Raw genomic sequence first — 18,440 nt, forward strand, 5'->3', positions numbered from 1 at the left:
ACAAAACAAAACAATTTCTTCATCAATTTTGGACATAATGTATTCTAATACTTGTCTTTGATAAAAAAGAAAAAAAAAAAAAAAAAAAATCCCAATAATTTTTTATTGATTGGTTTGTGTGAAAGTTATAGCACCTACAAACTATAATATATAGACTGGAATTTTTATTTTTTAACCACTTACCGCAAACTGTCGTAGCTGTACGTTGGTACTTCGACGTAGAATACCGAGGTTATGGCAGCACATAGCTGCCATAACCCTGGTATTTTTCTGAAATGGCGGGCGGTCCTCTTTAAGATAAAAGTGGTCTCTGTGGCGGATTAACCACAAGATCACTTTTATCGGCAGCGGGAGAGGTGCCCACACTCCTCCCGCAGCTTACTGCTTACACTACTGCCCAACAGCCTTAAAGGGGGCTTTTTTTTATTGAAAAAAGCATTTTTTTTTTATAATGCATATAAGTGTAATGCCCCGTATAGACGATCGGACTTTCCGACAACAAAACTGTGGATTTTTGTGCGAAGGGTGCTGGCTCCAACTTGTCTTGCATACACACGGTCACACAAATGTTGGGCAACAATTACGAACGTAGTGACGTACAAAACGTACGTGATATCTCCAATATGAACGCTAGTTTTACAAGACCGAGCGTTTCCGGCTCGTACATGATTCTGAGCATGCGTGGACTTTTGTCCGATTGACTTGTGCACACACGATCGGAAAGTTCGACAACAAACATTTGTTGGCAGAAAATTTGAGAATCTGCTAGCCAACATTTGTTGCCGAAAAGTCCGACAAAAAATGTTCGAAGGAGCATACACGGTCATACTTTCTGCCAACAAGCTCACATCCAACATTTGTTGTTGGAAAATCTGACCGTGTGTACGCGGTATTAATGTGAGATCAGAGGTCTTTTTGACCCCAGATGTCACATTAAAGAGGTCCTGTCATGCTTTTTTTCTATTACAAGGGAAGCGTACCGGTTCTCTATCATCCACTGTACTCCCCCGATTTGGTGCCTGTAGACTTGTTTCTGTTTCTCCGCCTTAAAGTGGATGTAAACCCACTCTCATTCTTTCTAAACTACTGCAATAGTGGTTATCTATAAGGATATACATGCCTCCTGCATGTATACTTATTTGTCAAATGTCTCCCCTCTGTCTGCTATGAGACCCAAAAAACTGCAGATTTTGTGGGTGGGTCTGTTTTCCGGGGCTCAGTGGGTGGAGTCGTGATGTCAGTAGACTCCCCGCCCACCTCTACACTCCCCTTATCAACATGCGTTTTCTCCTGTGTATTTCTTACACTGAACTTCTGCTATGATCTCTAACATCCAGTCAAAACCCAGAAAAGTCCCCACGTGACTTCAGCATGCCAAATCATGCTGAGGTGTGGAACAGCCAATCCTTGCAGAGCAGCAGAAGAAAGGAGTGGGAGGGAATTAAAAAATAATGCATGTCTCTTAGGCTAGTGCACCAGATATGTAAATCACCTGTCACTCACAGCAAGGGGGAGGATTTGACAAAGTTTTTCTCTGTTTGTCAAGATTTATCTCACTGAACAATAAAAGGATCGCTCAAAGCTGGATTAACTCTTTGTGGCAAGACTGGGTTTAAATAATAGGAAAACTTATACTCTACATTATGACATCACAAAAAAAATAATAATTCGGGTTTACATCCACTTTAAGAGCGTCACAAAAGGCGCACTTTCTGCAATCCAAGAAACCACAGCAGTTCTGTGATCGATTCCTAAAGGGGCCATCGCTGACAGATTCCATAAGCTTTATGAACATTGACAAAAGAGTGTTGTGAAGGACGGCGATAATTTTGAAGGCCAATAAAAGGTAATTCGTTTGTATCTTCTGTTTGGTTTGTTTTCTGACACCAATCAAAGTTTTCAGACACACCTCGTATGACCTCATAAGGTCAGAAACCAGGAAGTAACTGAAGAAACGTAAACAAAGAGTAAAGATAATATACCTTCCTTACTATTTAAATACTGCTAGCAGCATAAGGATTAAACATAGTTAATTGAGACGTTTAGTTCTGCTTAGGGATGCCTACAGCCACATGAGAATGTTCAAACCAGGAAGCACCCACATGATTAAACATCCTCCCCAACCAAGCCAAGAACCACCAACTGAATTTTTCAACTTCCCCTATGGCAAGCCAATGCCTGAGCGCCCAGTCCGCCCTGCTTCATGAGTACAAGCAACATTTGAGAAAGGCCAGCTGCCATACAGTGCCTCTAAGCACTTTTATCTAATAAACTAAACAGCAAAGTGTTAAGAGTATTAGAGCTAAAAGCGAAACTCCAACGTTAAAGTGGAACTTCACTCTCTCATTCAACTTTGACTATATTTAATTCTCATGCTGCTAGCATTAGTAAATAGGAAAGTATATCGCATTTACTTGTTTCAACCATTTTTTTTTAACAAGCACACACTACTGCCTGCATGCCTGAGCTAAGGGCAGATGGATTCCAGGCAGACAAGCGGACCTTTCCATTTTTGGGTGGAGCTCTGCTTTAAAGTGGTTGTACAGGAAAAAAAAAACAAAAAAAAAACAACCAAACATGTCTACACTTATCTGCTCTGTGAATTAAATTGCACAGAGTGCCCCCCCCCCCCCGATCCTCCTCTTCTTGGGTGCTCTGTTGGAGCTCATGGCCCCTCCCCTCTTGCTGGTGACCCCAATAGGAAACCGATTACAATGGGGACAGAGACAGCAGGACTCAGCCCCCCCCCCCCCGATCCCTCCTCATTTGATTGATAGGTGGATGGCTCCCGCTGCTCTCAATCTGCCCAGTGTGGAGAGACAAAGCCAGGAGAGCCGCAGCTCTCATGTACAGCGCTCGATTGCAATGGGGTTCAGGTAAGTATAAGGGGGGGGGGTGAGAGGGCAAGTCTTGGACACAGAATTTTTTTTTTTTTTTTTTTTTTTACCTTACCCCTTGGAGCCAGTGCCGCCCGGCCCTTTAAGGGCTTTAGGATGCCAGAAAATGGAGCAGGTTTTATGATCATGCGACCACCGTGATTGGCTGTCATGGTGGTCACATGAACGGAAAGCTTTCCATTAGCTGCTGCTAACTGTGTTGGGAGTGCGCTCTTAGCAAATATGCTCCTGCTCGGGCACCAAGGCCCAACCGCTAAGAGGCCACATATTTGCATGCGGACGACACAAAGAAAAACCTTGAGGGCCAGTTCACACCATAGAAATGCAGTCAGGATGCGTTCCAGATGCTTTTCTGCATGCACATTTATGATGCGTTCCAGTGCGTTTTTGATGCAGTCCAATGAATTCCCCCCCCCCCCATCTTTTTCCTTAACCTAGAGCAGCGTCTCTTTACCGAGATCGGGGATGTGCCATGTCCCAGGGACACAGCCTGAAGGCACGGCAAGAGTGGGCGACATCATATGTCGTCATCCCAAAACAATAGAACTACCGCACAGCCGTCATTTCCCTATACAGCTAGTGCATACCTCCCAACTGTCCCTGATTTCGAGGGACTATCCCTGATTTGGAGCAATGTCCCTCTGTCCCTCCTTTATATTGGCTTTTGGAATTTACAAATGCAGCAATTTAGAAATCAGATGAAAGGTTTAGCACTGGGAAACACTTTTTGATAGATAAAAAGTGCATTTTATATACATCTATATAGATCAGATCAAAAGGAGGGACAAATGAGGAGACAAATTCCTCCTCAATTGCCCCTCATTTTGGTCTGATCTATATAGATGTATATAAAACGCACCTTTTATCTATCAAAAACTGTTTCCCAGAGCTAAACCTTTCATCTGATTTCTAAATTGCTGCATTTGTAAATTCCAAAAGCCAATATAAAGGAATAGTAGAGGTAAAATAAGCACTTGTGGGTTTAACCAATCTTATTTTTTTGTACAATTCTCCTTTAAGGGAGCGTGGCGAAAGGTGTGTCCTGTGCCTGCATACTTTTGCTGATAGGTGTTCCTCATTTCCATCTCAGAAAGTTGAGAGGTATGCTAGCGGGAGTTGGTTAAGAGACAACCGGCTGATTGCATTAGGCCTAAGGGCTCTTGAGAGGAGTACTGAGGCAGGATGTTGTGATGTTTTCTGGAAGTTATGTACAGCAGTCTGCCTGCTCCAACCACCACTTGTGATCTACCTGCATTGCATAGAGAAGCATTGAGATCCGGTGATGGCATCTCTGAGTCTAAAATAAGGTACATATATCTCCAGCACAGTGGACTACCTCATTTATACTTACCCACAAACCGTCCAGGTCAGGATTCACACAGGAGAAGAACTACAAATTGATATCACAGTGGTATAGAGTTCCATTCTCGGTGCACAGGATGTTCCCGTCCACTACAGACACTTGTTGGCGATGTCATGGAGGAAGAGGATCCCACATTCATGTATGGTGGGAATGCGTCAGCGTTCGCCCATTTTGGGATAAAATCTTTGGGATATATAATGATGTGTATCAGACTTCCCCGTCTCCTTCGCCTTTAATTGCTCTCCTATCCATTCTCCCAGGTACAATCCAGTCACAGAAGAGAAGTCTCCTAAGATTCTTCCTCTCTGCAGCTCGCCATGTTATCTCTCTTTACTGGAAGAAGGACTCCACCCCCCCATTTTTAGGTGGGTGGACATCCTTAACAACATAATACTCATGGAGGAGTTGCAAGCGAAGGACACATACGATAAATATGTTCTCTTGTGTTCTCTTTGGCGCCACCACTCCACCTCTGATCTCTTCCTCAACAACCTAAATGTCTGAGATTGAGACCAGACGCTACATATAGATGGAGGATGGAGTCACTGGTCGAGCCATAAGTCATTTTAAAATGTGAATTGGAGCTACTTTGTTCCTCGCTTTGTTAACCATTGATTAACCAATTGTTAGAAAGAACTGGGTAACATAGATAGCTACTTTGAACCCATACACGCTGAGCTTCCCCTCTCTCCCCTTTTACCCCCTTTAATACCGTTGGTCCCCTCCACCATGGGACAGGATAATGGATGGAATGGATGGGCGGTGTCCAAAGAGTGATGACACTGCAGGGAGATACAACTGTTTCTAGTTTGCAAAGTTTTTTCTTATTGCACTTAAATTTGTATTGCACTGTGGAGGGGACTGCCGGATGCTTCGCCTCCCTCTTTTCCCTTGACCCCTCCTCTACTCCCCATCTCCCCCCCCCCCCAATACCCCTTTCCCTCTATCTTTACCAATATGCCTATTTGATAATGACTTTGTTATACTTTTATTACTTTATTTCTTTTGAAAATAATAATAAAAACTATATTCAGCCTTAAAGGGGTTGTAAAGGTAAATGTTTTTTCACCTTAATGCATTCTATGCATTAAGGTGAAAAAACATCTGACAGTCCCGGCGCCCCCAGCCCCCCCCCCCGTTTTACTTACCTCACCCCTCGAAAGTCCCGCGCTCGTCCCCCGACGTCCTTTCCACCGTTCAGCCTGGCCGCTGATTGGCTGGAGTGGATGGATGGAAAGCAGCGCAGCCATTGGCTCGCGCTGCTGTCAATCACATCCACTGACGCGGAGCGCCGGGGGGGCGGGGCCTTGTGATACAGCGAGCGGCTATAGCCGCCGGCTGTATCATGGGAGCGTGCCCGCAGATGCTTCTCACCATGCGAGGGAGCTCGCATGAACGTGAGAAGCATCTGCGGGAGGAAGCAGAGACAGCCACCGAGGGACCCCAGAAGAGCAGGTTCAGGACCACTCTATGCCAAACGAGCTGCACAGTGGAGGTAAGTATAACATGTTTTTTATTTTAAATAAATAAAAAAATTCCCTTTACAATCCCTTTAAAATACGGTACATAACGAAAATTTAAAGATTTTATTTATTAAAATTAGATTATAGAAGTTTATATTTATTAGAATTTAATTAGCATATTGACAAAGGTGGGAGGGAGGAACCAGGGAAGGCAAAAATATTAAAACTTCAGCTTTACCTCGATCTGCCTACATTCGACTCAAGAACAGGGAAATCTGGATTTTAGTAAAAAGTTTGTTTGGTTCACTTTGAGAAGTGCAGTTATGTTGTTGTACTACACTAGAGATAAAATAGCAGGATGTACAAACATGGAAAAGCACTGGACCTTTACCCAGAACATATTTTCCAGCTTTGAGGAAACATGCACAGTAGAGCGATTTAAGATTCATGACCGGCCACTGACCTGTGTATGAATTTCTTCACCACTTCCATTCCTGCGTTTAATTCATTCAAAGCCAGTATGTACTCCTGAGTAAACAGCCTTAAACGAGGACACTTCCCGAAATCCTGGACAAACAGAAGAAGGAAAAGACTGGTTTAAAAGATTGCCGGCACAAGACGCCCACAAGAAGAAATGATTACCCGCTGCACATATACATTAAACCTTCTGGGAGAAACCAGTCCTGGTCTCCTCTAATGTAGGACATATAAAATGAGAGACATTACCCAATCAGAAACTAGCTTGAGCTATAAAGCTGGAATTTGTGTGTTCACGCATTTCAGGTACCTTTCTTCCACATGTACAGGACAACTTTCCTAAAGTGGACATGTCATTACAGAAATTACACTTCTGACTACTTTCCTAAAGCTGAACTCCGAGATAAACAAATACATCCGTCACATTCTTCTTGGCATGTTTTATGTATTTCCTTTTCCAGATCTGTGCAGTAATCCAGTGTGAAACCTTGCCTCTATGCAGGAACTTCCTGTAATAAAGACCGCCCACTGCTGTCAGTCTCATCCCCGCCCCTTTCTGTCATTTTCTGCAGGCAGGCTAAAGTGGGTGGGATCTACTGGGCCCCTCCCACTGTTCTGATCTCTGTACAGGCTATGTACAGCTACACTGCTTTACATGTCATGGCTAGGTTTACAGGGTAATATTTGGGTTTGCAAATGATTTTGGTGCACACAATGAGGTTTTATATCCTTTGTGGCTATTGAGGAATATATGTAAATAATACACCATGTTACCAAAAGTATTGGGGCGTCTGCCTTTACACACACATGAACTTTAATGGCATCCCAGTCTTAGTCTGTAGGGTTCAATATTGAGTTGGCCCACCCTTTGCAGCTATAACAGCTTCAACTATCCTGTGTAGGCTGTCCACAAGGTTTAGGAGTGTCTATGGGAATGCTTGATCATTCTTCAAAAAGCGCATTTGTGAGGCCAGGCACTGATGTCGACAAGAAGGCCTGGACCGCAGTCTCCTCTCTAATTGATCCCAAAGGTGTTCTATCGGGTGGAGGTCAGGACTCTGAGCAGGCCAGTCCAGTTCCTCCACCCCATACTTGCTCATCAATGTCTTTTTTTGGCCTTGCTTTGTGCAGTGGTGCGCAGTCATGTTGAAACAGGAAGGGGCCATCCCCAAACTGTTGCCACAAAGTTGGGAGCATGAAATTGTCCAAAATGTCTTGGTATGCTAATGCCTTAAGAGTTCCCTTCACTGGAACCAAGGGGTCAAACCCAACTCCTGAAAAACAACCCCACACCATAATTCCCCCTCCACCAAATGATTTGGACCAGTGCACAAAGCAAGGACTACAAAAACATGGATGAGCGAGTTTGGGGTGGAGGAAGTTGTCTGGCCTGCACAAAGTCCTGACTTCAACCTGACAGAACACTTTTGGGATGAATTAGAGAGGAGACTGTGAGCCAGGCCTCCTCGTCCACATCAGCGCCTGACCTCACGACTGCACTTCTGGAAGAATGGTCAAACATTCCTATAGACACACTCCTAAACCTTGTGGACAGCCTTCCCAGAAGAGCTGAAGCTGTTATAGCTGCAAAGGGTAGACCAACTCAATATTGAACCCTATTGACTAAGACTGGGATGCCATTAAAGTTCATGTGCGTGTAAAGACAGGTGTCCCAATACTTTTGGTAATATAGTTAGTGTATACAAACAAAGGTTTTTGTGCCTGGAGTTCAACTTTTGGATACCTGGACATCATGTTTTAATGCACTGAAAACCCAAAACATAATAAAAAGCAATAATTTGGTACATGTTCTTTAATTAAATACATTTATACAATACAGCACATTGTTTTAAAGGTATTACAAGTATTTCCCTTCAGGGCATGACTACAGTTAAATCAATTTCATTTATAAAAAAAAAAAAAAAAACAATATGTTTAATCAAAGTCAAACAAGAACTTCTCTAGAGTAGGCAATCAGATTCTTCCTTTTATTTGATAAATAGTTTTAATCAAAAGATAAACTTATTTATTAACCACCTCAATACAGGGCACATACACCCCCCTTCCTGCCCAGAACAATTTTCAGCTTTCAGCGCTCTCACAGTTTGAATGACAATTACTCAGTCATGCAACACTGTACCCATATGAAACATGCGTCTTTTTCACACAAATAGAGCTTTCTTTTGGTGGTATTTAATCACTAGTGTTTTTTTTTTTTTTTGTGCTATAAATTAAAAAAAAAGACCGTAAATTTTGTGAAAAAAATGCCTTTTTGGTAAAAAATAAGCCACATTAGTGTATGTTATTTGGTCTTTGTGAAAGTTATAGAGTCTACAACTATGGTGCCAATCACTGAAAATTGATCACATCTGATCTGGCCTTCAGTACATCAGGTGTATCTCATTTCTTCAGACACTAAGGCCCCTTTCACACGTGACGGATCAGTAATGATCTGCCCCGTGATGATCCGCTTGCTCAGCTCGGATCGCTCCGTTATCCCCGCTGAGCCGGCAGATAACAGGACGGTCCCGGCACACTGTGCAGGGACCGCCCTGTCAGCTCTCCGCTCTCCTCTATGGGGGGGATCGGATGAACACGGACCGTCTGTCCGTGTTCATCCGATCCGCTCTGCAGACAAATAGAAAAATAGGATTTTCCTCATCTGCAGAATCGGACAATAGCAGAGGCGGATGATAGCGGGTGTCTGGGGATGTTTATCCGCAGACACCCGCTATCCCATAGGGATGCATGTATGTCCATATTTCATCCGCAAACAGATAGATGAAATAAGGACATAATGTCCGCATGTGTGAAAGGGGCCTTAGTGCCGGATCACACTACAGCGACCTGAAAGTCGGCACACTTTGCCAGGCAACTTCAAGGCAAATTTGAAGCAACTTCAAGGAGGCAACTTCAAGAAATTCCTGGGTAATCTACCTGTAATGTCGGATCCAAATCATATCAATTAAGATAAAGATCCGACCTGGAGGCAACTTACATTGAAATCTATGGGTACAAGTCGGCTAGAAGTCACCTTGAAGTAGTACAGGAACCTTTTCTGAAGTCGGAGCGACTTCAGTAGTGTACATCAAGACAGCTCTAATTCACTTCAATGGAATTTATGTCCAGCGACTTGGGGCGACTTGAGGTCTGAAAAGCCGGATCCCAAGGTGCTGTAGTCTGAACCGGTACTAACAAGTCAGGAAAGTACAAATACCCCCCAAATTTTTAGAAAGTGGACATTCCAATGTATTAAGTAGCATGGTGAGTTTTTTTTAAGTTGTAATTTTTTCCCACAATTCTTTGCAAAATGAAGATTATTATTATTATTTTTTTTTTTTACAAAATTCTCATATTATCAGGTTATTTCTCGCACACAGCATATGCATACAACAAATTACACCCAAAAATACATTCTGCTAATCTTCCCGAGTATGGCGATACTGTGTGAGACTTTTACACATCCTGGCCAAATACAAAAGGCCCAACATTAAAGTAGCACCTTCAGGCGTTCTACGAGCATAAATGACACTATTCATCTCATTTCTCAACCACCTATTACACTTTTACACTTATTACACTTTTGAAATCCCTGGACACCAGGGCAATGGAATTACCCACAAAATTACCCCATTTTGGAAGGCAAACACCCCAATGCGTAATCTATGAGGCATAATGAGTCTTTTGAATGGTTAATTTTTTTTCCAGTTTTTGGAAAATGTGGAAAAAAATGAAAACCCTTTTTTTTTTTTTTTTACACAATTTATAAGATATTTCTAACACATAGTATGTATATAGCAAAAATTTCACCCCAAAATACATTCTACTACTTTTCCCGAGTATGGTGTGTGAGACTTTTACACAGCCTGGCCACATGCAGAGGCCCAACACCTTCAGGCATTCTAGGTGCATATATTACACATCTCATTTCATTCCTACCTATCACACTTTTGAAGGTCCTTGAGCACCAGCCCAGTGGAATTACCCACAAAATGACCTCATTTTGGAAAGCAAACACCCCAACATATATTCTATGAGGCCTGAGCTGCAGATAGGTACTTGGGTACACTGATGGCCTGGCTACAGGTACTCGGGTACTCTGATGGCTTGGCGACAGGTACTCTGATGGGCTATAGATAGGTACTTGGGTACTCTGAAGGTCAGTGACAGGTACTCGGGTACTCATATGGACTGTGACAGGTACTTAGGTACTCATATGGACTGTGACAGGTACTCGGGTACTCAGATGAACTGTGACAAGTACTTTGAAGGGTGGCGAGGAGGTCCTCTTTATGGGGGGGGGGGGGAGGCAATCAGTGTGATTGGTGTACACTGTAAGAGGTAACGAGTCATTACTGCAATCTCCTCACACACGATCGATATGTGAGGAGGAGAACCTGGTAACATCTCATTACAGTGGTTTGTTGACATTTAGTGATCAACTGTGAAAGGACCACAGCTGATCACGTGGTAAACAATGACTGTTTACCAGCGTTGGTGACGAGCAGTGTTCCTGGGAACACGCCGCCACCGACATTCGCGCACATGCGCCGTGCAAAGCGGGGCGGTGCCACCTGTGATCGCCCGTGACTTCATCACGGCCGATCACGTTGTAAACAGCCATGCCCAACGGCTGTTCACCCCCCTCGGTGGCAAGCGGTGTCTCTGTGACACGTCGCCACCAAAGGAACAAGGATACGCGTATTCAATGTTTAAATGGATGGACGTCATATGATGTCCGCCCAGAACGAGAGCCGCAGCAAACTGTTCATATAAGTGCATAACATTGGGACAACAGGAAAAAAAAAAGACCTCACTAATGCTAAAGAGCTTCTGAAGTGACACTAAACTAGTCCTTATTCTTCAAAAATAATCCATACACATCCACTCCTTTAGTTTTCAGCCAAGTAAGCTGCCATCTTTGTCTCTGTTTAACCTTCAAACGCCATGAAGCTGCACATGTGATCAGTTATGACACCACCCATTTGATGGTTTGACAATTTGGTTGAGCGCACAACCAACGTGACAGTCACTTTCCTGGCATAAAACTGTTAAATAGATGGGTTTACTTCTGCTTTAAAGCGGAACTAAACACTCCTTTCATTTTCAGCCAAGCTGCCATCTTAGCCTCTGTTTGATCTTCAACTAGCATGATGCTGCAAATTAGATCAGTTATGACACCAACCATTTCATGGTTTGGTTGGGAGCACAAGCAATATGACAGTTACATTCCCGAAACAAGTTGGGTATTTATCTGTTTTTTTAAATTGTTAAATTAATGGGTTTAGTTCCGCTTTAAAAGTGGAATTGGTTTCTGCCCTTTTGTTGGTGTCAGTGGAAGGAATTGCACCCTTTCATTGGTGTCAGTTGGAGGAATAGTGCCCCATTTTTGGTGTCAGTGGGAGGGATAGTGGCCCATTGTTTGTATCAATGGAAGGAATTATGCCCCATTGTTGGTGTCAGTGGGAGGAACTGTGCCCTTCTGATGCTTTCAGTGGAAGAAATAGTGCCCTATTGCATAGCGACAATAATTCTGCCCCATTGATGGTGTCAGTGGATGGAATAGTGACTCAAGGGCCAGATAAAGGCAAGCTAAGGGCCGCAGTTTAGAGACAGCTACTTTAGAGAAGATTCAAAGTAGGTTTTTGATCTACAGAAGGACTATGGTCCTCCCATCACACAGCTTTATTGCCTGTTGATCCTGCGGGCAGATCTGGCATTTTTTTCACTTTTGTTCCATGCCAATTGTTCTCAGAGAGACACCTTGCAAATATTTGCAAATATTATTCAAGTGTTCCACTGGGGTAAAAAGGTTGAGAAAGGTTGGTCTACTGTTTTATCCCATTTCAACCAAAATAGGTGGCAAGCTATTGTCCATAGTACAACTATGGATAGTCCTGAAGGTCCATTATCAAGGGACAAAAGAATTAGCTTGGAAAACCTTGTCCAATCACCTTTTTCCTCAATACAACTCAACAGTAGAAATACTGAAAGGAAGCGACGCCTTGCCTCCCTATTTCTCCAGCAATGCCAAAACAGGAACATTCCTCCATATCTAAAACTAAAACTTTAAGGCTCCATTCACACGGCAGTAAAAATGTTATGGAAGTGAGAGCAAATACCTGTATTAGACAGGTATCTGCCCCCCCCCCCCCCCAAAAGGTGCCAAATGTGACCCCGAAGGGGGGAAGAATCCAGACAGTGGAAGTTCCATTTTTGGGTGGAACTCCGCTTTAAACTGCGTTTTTGGTGCTCAGATGCAGTGAAGTACCACTTTAAGAAAACATGTATATGCGTTTTTTCAGGGCCGTGTGATTGGAGCCTAAAAGGGAGAATATGATTGGTTGGGGAAAAAAGGGGGGGGGGAGGGGGGGTGCAGTTCTAGTTTAAACATATGTCAAGCTTCATTAGCAATGTTTTCCTTAACTTTTTTGTCCTGCCGACAACCGTTTCACTAGACAGGAAGATAGGGAAAACCTGCAACAGGGACAAAGACAGAAAAAAAAAATCGGGCAGAGGTTCTAGCCTTCTCTACTTTACTAAAGAGAAGCATTTTTGTCTGTGTTGATATTGGGATAGTTCCCCTGACTTCCTGTCTGGTAAAATGTTAGGCTAGAAAGTGGGAGTAAATTGGTAATACTGGGCCTCCCCTGACTTTCTGTCTGGTGAAATTTTAGGACAGGAAGTGAGGGTACATTTACCTAACAGTCCCCCAAAAGAAGTAAACACCCAATAGGGGTTCCAAAACTACAATATGGACACAGACAGGGGAAAAAAAACCTGGCAGAGGCCCTAGCCTTCCTTACTTTTCTAAAGAAAAGCATTTTGTCTGTGTTGATTTTGGACAGTTCCCCTGACTTCCTGTCTGGTAAATTGTTAGGACAGGGAGTGAGGGTAAATGTATCTAACCTGGTTCCCTCGACTTCCTGTCTGGTAAATCGTTAGGACAGGAAGTGGGGGTAAATGTATTTAAACTGGTTCCCTTGACTTCCTGTCTGGTAAATTGTTAGGACAGGAAGTGGAGGTAAATGTATTTAAACTGGTTCCCTTGACTTCCTGTCTGGTAAATTGTTAGGACAGGAAGTGGGGGTAAAATGTATCCAACATGTTTCTCTCGACTTTCTCTGTGGTAAAATGTTGGAACAGGAATGTACGTAAATTCATCTAACCTGGTTACCCTGACTTTCTGTCTGGTAAAATGTTAGGACAGGAAGTTAGGGTAAATTTACCAGACATACCCCCCGACAAAGTAAACACCCAACAGGGGTTCCACAACTGCAAAAAAATATAAACTTTTTGGCTGACATTCTCTTTAACTTTAATTATGCTCTCTTTGCAAGCAAATCCACACCCAACGAACAACTGAGGCTGAAGCAATTGCAAAAAATCTGAAACATATTCATTTGACAAGAACTGTAATTCTTCAGAGTGCACATATATTAAAATATCCACCCGACACATAACTATTTCTCTATTACATGTGACATAACAGATAGTCAACACACAATATTACCTGCAAATGCAGGTGTTTTCCAACCTCCACCAGCAGATAGAGAGAGGTATCCAAGCCGGTAAAAGAGATCCAGTACATCTGCAATTCATTTGATACCCTTAAATTATTGGAATTGGGGAAATATATATTCATTTACAACAGCAGTTCATACCAGGGGAGAATGATTCTCCTTTTTGTTAACTGGATGAAGCTGCTGTTCTTTGCATACAAGTTAATCCATAGCTGTATTCCTGTCAGAGAGTCATCAGGGCTGCTTTCTACAAACTGGAACAAAAGTGGAGCTGATATCTTTAGCTAAAAGGATAAAACTTATTTTAACTAAAACTGGACCTTGAAGAGTCAAACTTTATACTTCAGAACAATAAATATAATTTGAGGTTGCACAGTATGTGTAAGCCTACCACTCCCCAATCCTCAGCTCTGAGCAGGTGCAGGTTCACACTGAGATTTACTAAAACTGTAGTGTGCAAAATCGGGTACCGCTCTACATTAGAGTTGCCACCTTTTCTTCACGTAAAACCCGAACACTTTAGCGGCGCACACCAATTATTTTTTTTTTTAATAGTATAAACTATACATATATTTTGCTATTAAATAACATTTCTAATCATATGAAGTTAATCCCAAGAGTCCCCCTTTACATCAGAGTCCACAGAGTTCCCCTTTTACATCTGAACTTGCAGAGTTCCCTTACACTGTAAGGCAGGACTCTGCAGACTCGGATGTAAGGAAAAATTCTGAGGACTCCAACATAAGGGATGCTCTGGGAACCCTGATTTAAGGGGAAACACTGAGAACTTTGATGTATGGAAAGGACTTTGATGTAAGGGGGAACACTGTGGCCTCTGATGTAAAGGGGAACTGTGATATTAGGGGTGCTCTGAGAACCCTGATTTTCCTTAGTGTACTCAGAGGCAGGGGAGAGAAGAGGGGAGACTTCAGTCACAGACAGTGATGGATGGTGAGCTCCTTGGCACCCCTTGGCAGTCAGCACCTCTCCATCAGATGTATCTGAGGCTGCTGGACTTCATATTTCAGGCCCCCACTTTCCTTTTCTGAGGCACAGTGCCGGGGATTGGAGTGTGGGCAGACACAGAAAAGTAAGAGGAGCAGATCGAGCCCTCTCTCCTCTCCCATCTGTATGTGGGGGGATTATTAGTGCTGGCTTTGGGCAGTGTGAAAGAGATTGTAACAGACACTCTCAGCTTAGACAGCTGGAGACAGCAACCCTGCTGGGAGGCCATAGTCCAGTCTGAAAACCCCGGACACATGATTCCAAATCCAAACTGTCCGGGTGAATCTCAGACAGGTGGCAAGCCTATTCTACATAGAAACCAATCAGCTTTCAGCTTTTATTGTCAAAGCTTAACTGAACAAGCTGAAGTTAGAAGCTGACTGGCTACCATGCAGACCTGTACCAGAATACAAGTGCCAATGTATGGATCAGGGCCTGTACAGAATTATATTAGGTGTCGCGTAGATAGTATGTTATTAAAGTGGGACTAAACCAAAATCTGATTGGTCTTATACAAAACGCTAGAATTTAGTAATTTTTTTTTATTGTGGTTTTTAAACATATTGGGGAGATTTCACCTCACTTCCTTTGTTGCTTCTTGGACAGGAAGTGAGAATACATTTCTCTAACAAGGACCTGCTCTTCCTTTTTCCTGCTCAATACAAAACTAAACATGTTTTACTTTTATGCCCAACTTAAAGCTTAAAAAAAAAAAACTTAAATAAGTAAAAATGTGGAGAGAGCCAATTAGAACAGAATAGCTTTGACACGGCTTCCCTCAATGGGCACCTGAGAGTATCTTAAACCATAGAAATAAAGAAAGGGTCTCCAGACTAAAAAAAATGGATTAAAAAAAAGTCAAAAGATGATTGTAATTGTTAGGGGAAAAGAAAAAAAAGTCACATAAAAAACATTCAACGTGCTTTGGAGCTCAACCACTCCCTCATCATCAGTGCTCAATACAGAAGATTTCATTTTTAAAATATAATAGTATTTAATAATGTTGTTTTTATTTTTAATATGGATTCCAATTTAGATCTGTGGTATAATCATTTCTGAATTCATCTAAGTTTTATCCTAGCTAGACTCCTGATCAAGGGGGGAGTATTGCTGCCTCTGAAACGCATTGAAGCTTTTAAATGACATTTACCAACAATTAAAATGAGCTCTGACTTTTTGCGGTCTGTGTTCCCTTGAAAGAGATGTTCCCTCACTTCCTGGTCTGTCTGATAAATAGGAAGTAAAGAGAAGTCTCCAAAACAGGGCAATGGACAACACTGAAAAAAAGAGGTAAACAGGTAGAACATTTTGGGATAGGAGGGATTATTACGGTGCCTGTTATTCAAACCAATAAACAAATGCTGGCTCTGCTGGGATGCCGATGTGATTCCTCTGTTATAACAAGGGATCTTACAATTATAAGGCGTATTGTGTGACTGACTCCCACTATTTCAACACTGATGCTATTTTGGACATTGCTGGATCATCTCAATCCAGCATAGACCTATAACCTTTGTTTGGAAGAGTTACCACGTTTCTTTCTTTTAAAAATCTGGGAATCATTCACTCTCCTTTACTTTTACCAATCAACATTGTTTCCAGCATCCCCATCTCATACATGTTTCTCATTAACCACCTTGTTTTAGGGTTATTGGCTGCCTTTTTTGCCCTCTGCAGTCACAACAAGGTGGTCCTTAGGTTGGGGTGCCTTCCATCTGGGGGGAGGTTGCTCCGCTCATCTCACGTTGAGGGTGAAGTCTGGGCCTTTTTCGCCTTTTTATCGGTCAAGTTCTATTTCCCCTGAAGAAGCCATTGTAATGGTGAAACATGTAGTGATGATTTGACCATACAGCACCTTTTAAGGCCGCCACCATCTTCGGCCCTATTCAACATATATTAAGTGTGCTTCCCATACTGTATTTTAACCATTTAGTTTTGTTTTGTGTCTTACTGTATTTTGAACGTAAAACATTGTTATCACGTTGTAATAATTTAATTTAAATTATATATTTCTTTTTTAACAAACATTTGTTTATTGGTTTGAATGACAGGCACCGTAATAATCCCTCCTATCCCAAAATGTCCTACCTGTTTACCAATTTAACCTTGGGATGAGGTGCCATATTTGAATATGGACCCCTTAGCCACTTTTTTCCATTTTCTCTTCTTCCATTAAAAAAAGAGATTCAAACCCTTCTCTACCCTATCCAAAATGGAAAAAATGTATGGAATAGAGATTTAAAGAAGAATTTAAGGTATGGCACAAACATATTTATGCTATGTGTAATTATGTAAAAATTGCCATGCCTGGAATTTAGCTTTAATGGTTTTAGGGTTGAAAGTTTAGTTAAAATTCTACTGATCCAATAGAAACATCTAACCAAAGGTTTAAATGCCAAGGGAAGCACACTTTTCCTGAAGTTTTAACAAACCAGCTCCACAAAATAAAGCAGGTACAAAGCAGCTGCAGGCAAAATGGACCTCATGACTAGAAGTGTCTGAATCGCCCATTAGAACCAAACTCTTCCCATCCTGCAGAGTAGAGGGAAAAAAAAAAAAGCCATGGGCAACAAGACTTTTTTTCCCTTTAAGCCAATTTTCAGAGACTTTCGGACATGAGGCTAATTTAGTTTGGTATTGATGCCAAGCATCAAGACACATTTTACTTAAACTCAGCAACAGGGAACACCACAGCAAATTATTTATCCTTTCAAGAATATATAGAAACTGTAGTTTATTCTCAGTTCTGGATCCCCTTGTCCACACCTAAACAACATATGGGCCATATTAAAATTTAAACCTCCCAAAATTATTTTGCAAACTCCCAACTTATTTTGGAGCGTCAGTGGAGATTTCTGAATTTGATTCTACCCAAACGTCGACTTGACACCTTAGCGCTAAGAACTCCTAGAGAAGCTGCACACAAAATGGGGGAGATTTACTAAAATGAGTGCACACAGAATCTCGTGCAGATGTGCATAATAACCAATCAGCTTCTAACTTCAGCTTGTTCAAATAAGCGTTGACAATAAACCTGGAAGCTGATTGGTTACTATGCACAACTGCCCTAGATTCTGTGTGCACCAGTTTTAGTAAATCTCCCCCAATGCTTCTGAAATTGATAACCTCTACGCAACACAGACTGGATGCTCTAGGCACTACAGTCCTCTTAAGATTGGGAATCTTACATCTGCAAAAAACAATAAAGAACAAAGAGTGCAAACGCCTAGCGCATTATCCACAGTAAGTTATTCAAATGGTAAAAGACATAAAATATACCAAAAAAACGAATTATGAATAATAGCATAGTATAACCCAGAAAACAAGAGCAAGTCCAACTAGGAACTCCTCAGGTTCAAGTGGATGATAACACCTGAAGAAGGGGGCTTGTCCCCTGAAACACACCAGCTACTGTTATCCACTAGAACCTGAGGAGTTCTTAGATGGGTTTGCTCTTGGTTTCTGGGTTATGGAAGGTTCCAGTGGATGATACCACCGACTGACATGTTTTGGGAGACAAGCCCTAGAAACCAAGAGCAAGCCCACATATGAACTCCTCAGGTTCAAATGGATGATAATACCCTGAAGAAGGGGCCTTTTCCCTCGAAACACATCAGCTTGTATTATCATGCACTGGAACATGAAGAGTTGCTAGATGGGCTTGCTCTTGGTTTCTGGATTATGCTAGGTTCCAGTGGATGATAATACCAGC

At 42.2% G+C, this 18,440-nt stretch overlaps 1 protein-coding gene across 4 annotated transcripts in view; it reads right to left on the reverse strand.

Annotated features, from left to right (window-relative positions):
• CMIP (c-Maf inducing protein) overlaps positions 1–18,440 on the reverse strand; it is a 259,986-nt gene that overhangs the window by 93,577 nt on the left and 147,969 nt on the right. For 2 of the 4 annotated variants that reach the window (XM_077454627.1, XM_077454636.1), the window contains exons 8-9: positions 13,714–13,791; positions 6,187–6,290 (exon numbers count right to left, since the gene is read on the reverse strand). In XM_077454627.1, coding sequence (XP_077310753.1) covers positions 6,187–6,290; positions 13,714–13,791 — 182 coding nt within the window. The remainder of the gene's footprint in view (positions 1–6,186; positions 6,291–13,713; positions 13,792–18,440) is intronic. The other 2 variants (XM_077454645.1, XM_077454653.1) reach the window with 1 other exon arrangement.

The sequence above is a fragment of the Lithobates pipiens genome, unplaced genomic scaffold (assembly GCF_037356315.1).
Source record: "Lithobates pipiens isolate NorthernLeopardFrog02 unplaced genomic scaffold, aLitPip1_a1.2 Scaffold_10, whole genome shotgun sequence".
In the NCBI taxonomy this organism is placed as follows: domain Eukaryota; kingdom Metazoa; phylum Chordata; class Amphibia; order Anura; family Ranidae; genus Lithobates; species Lithobates pipiens.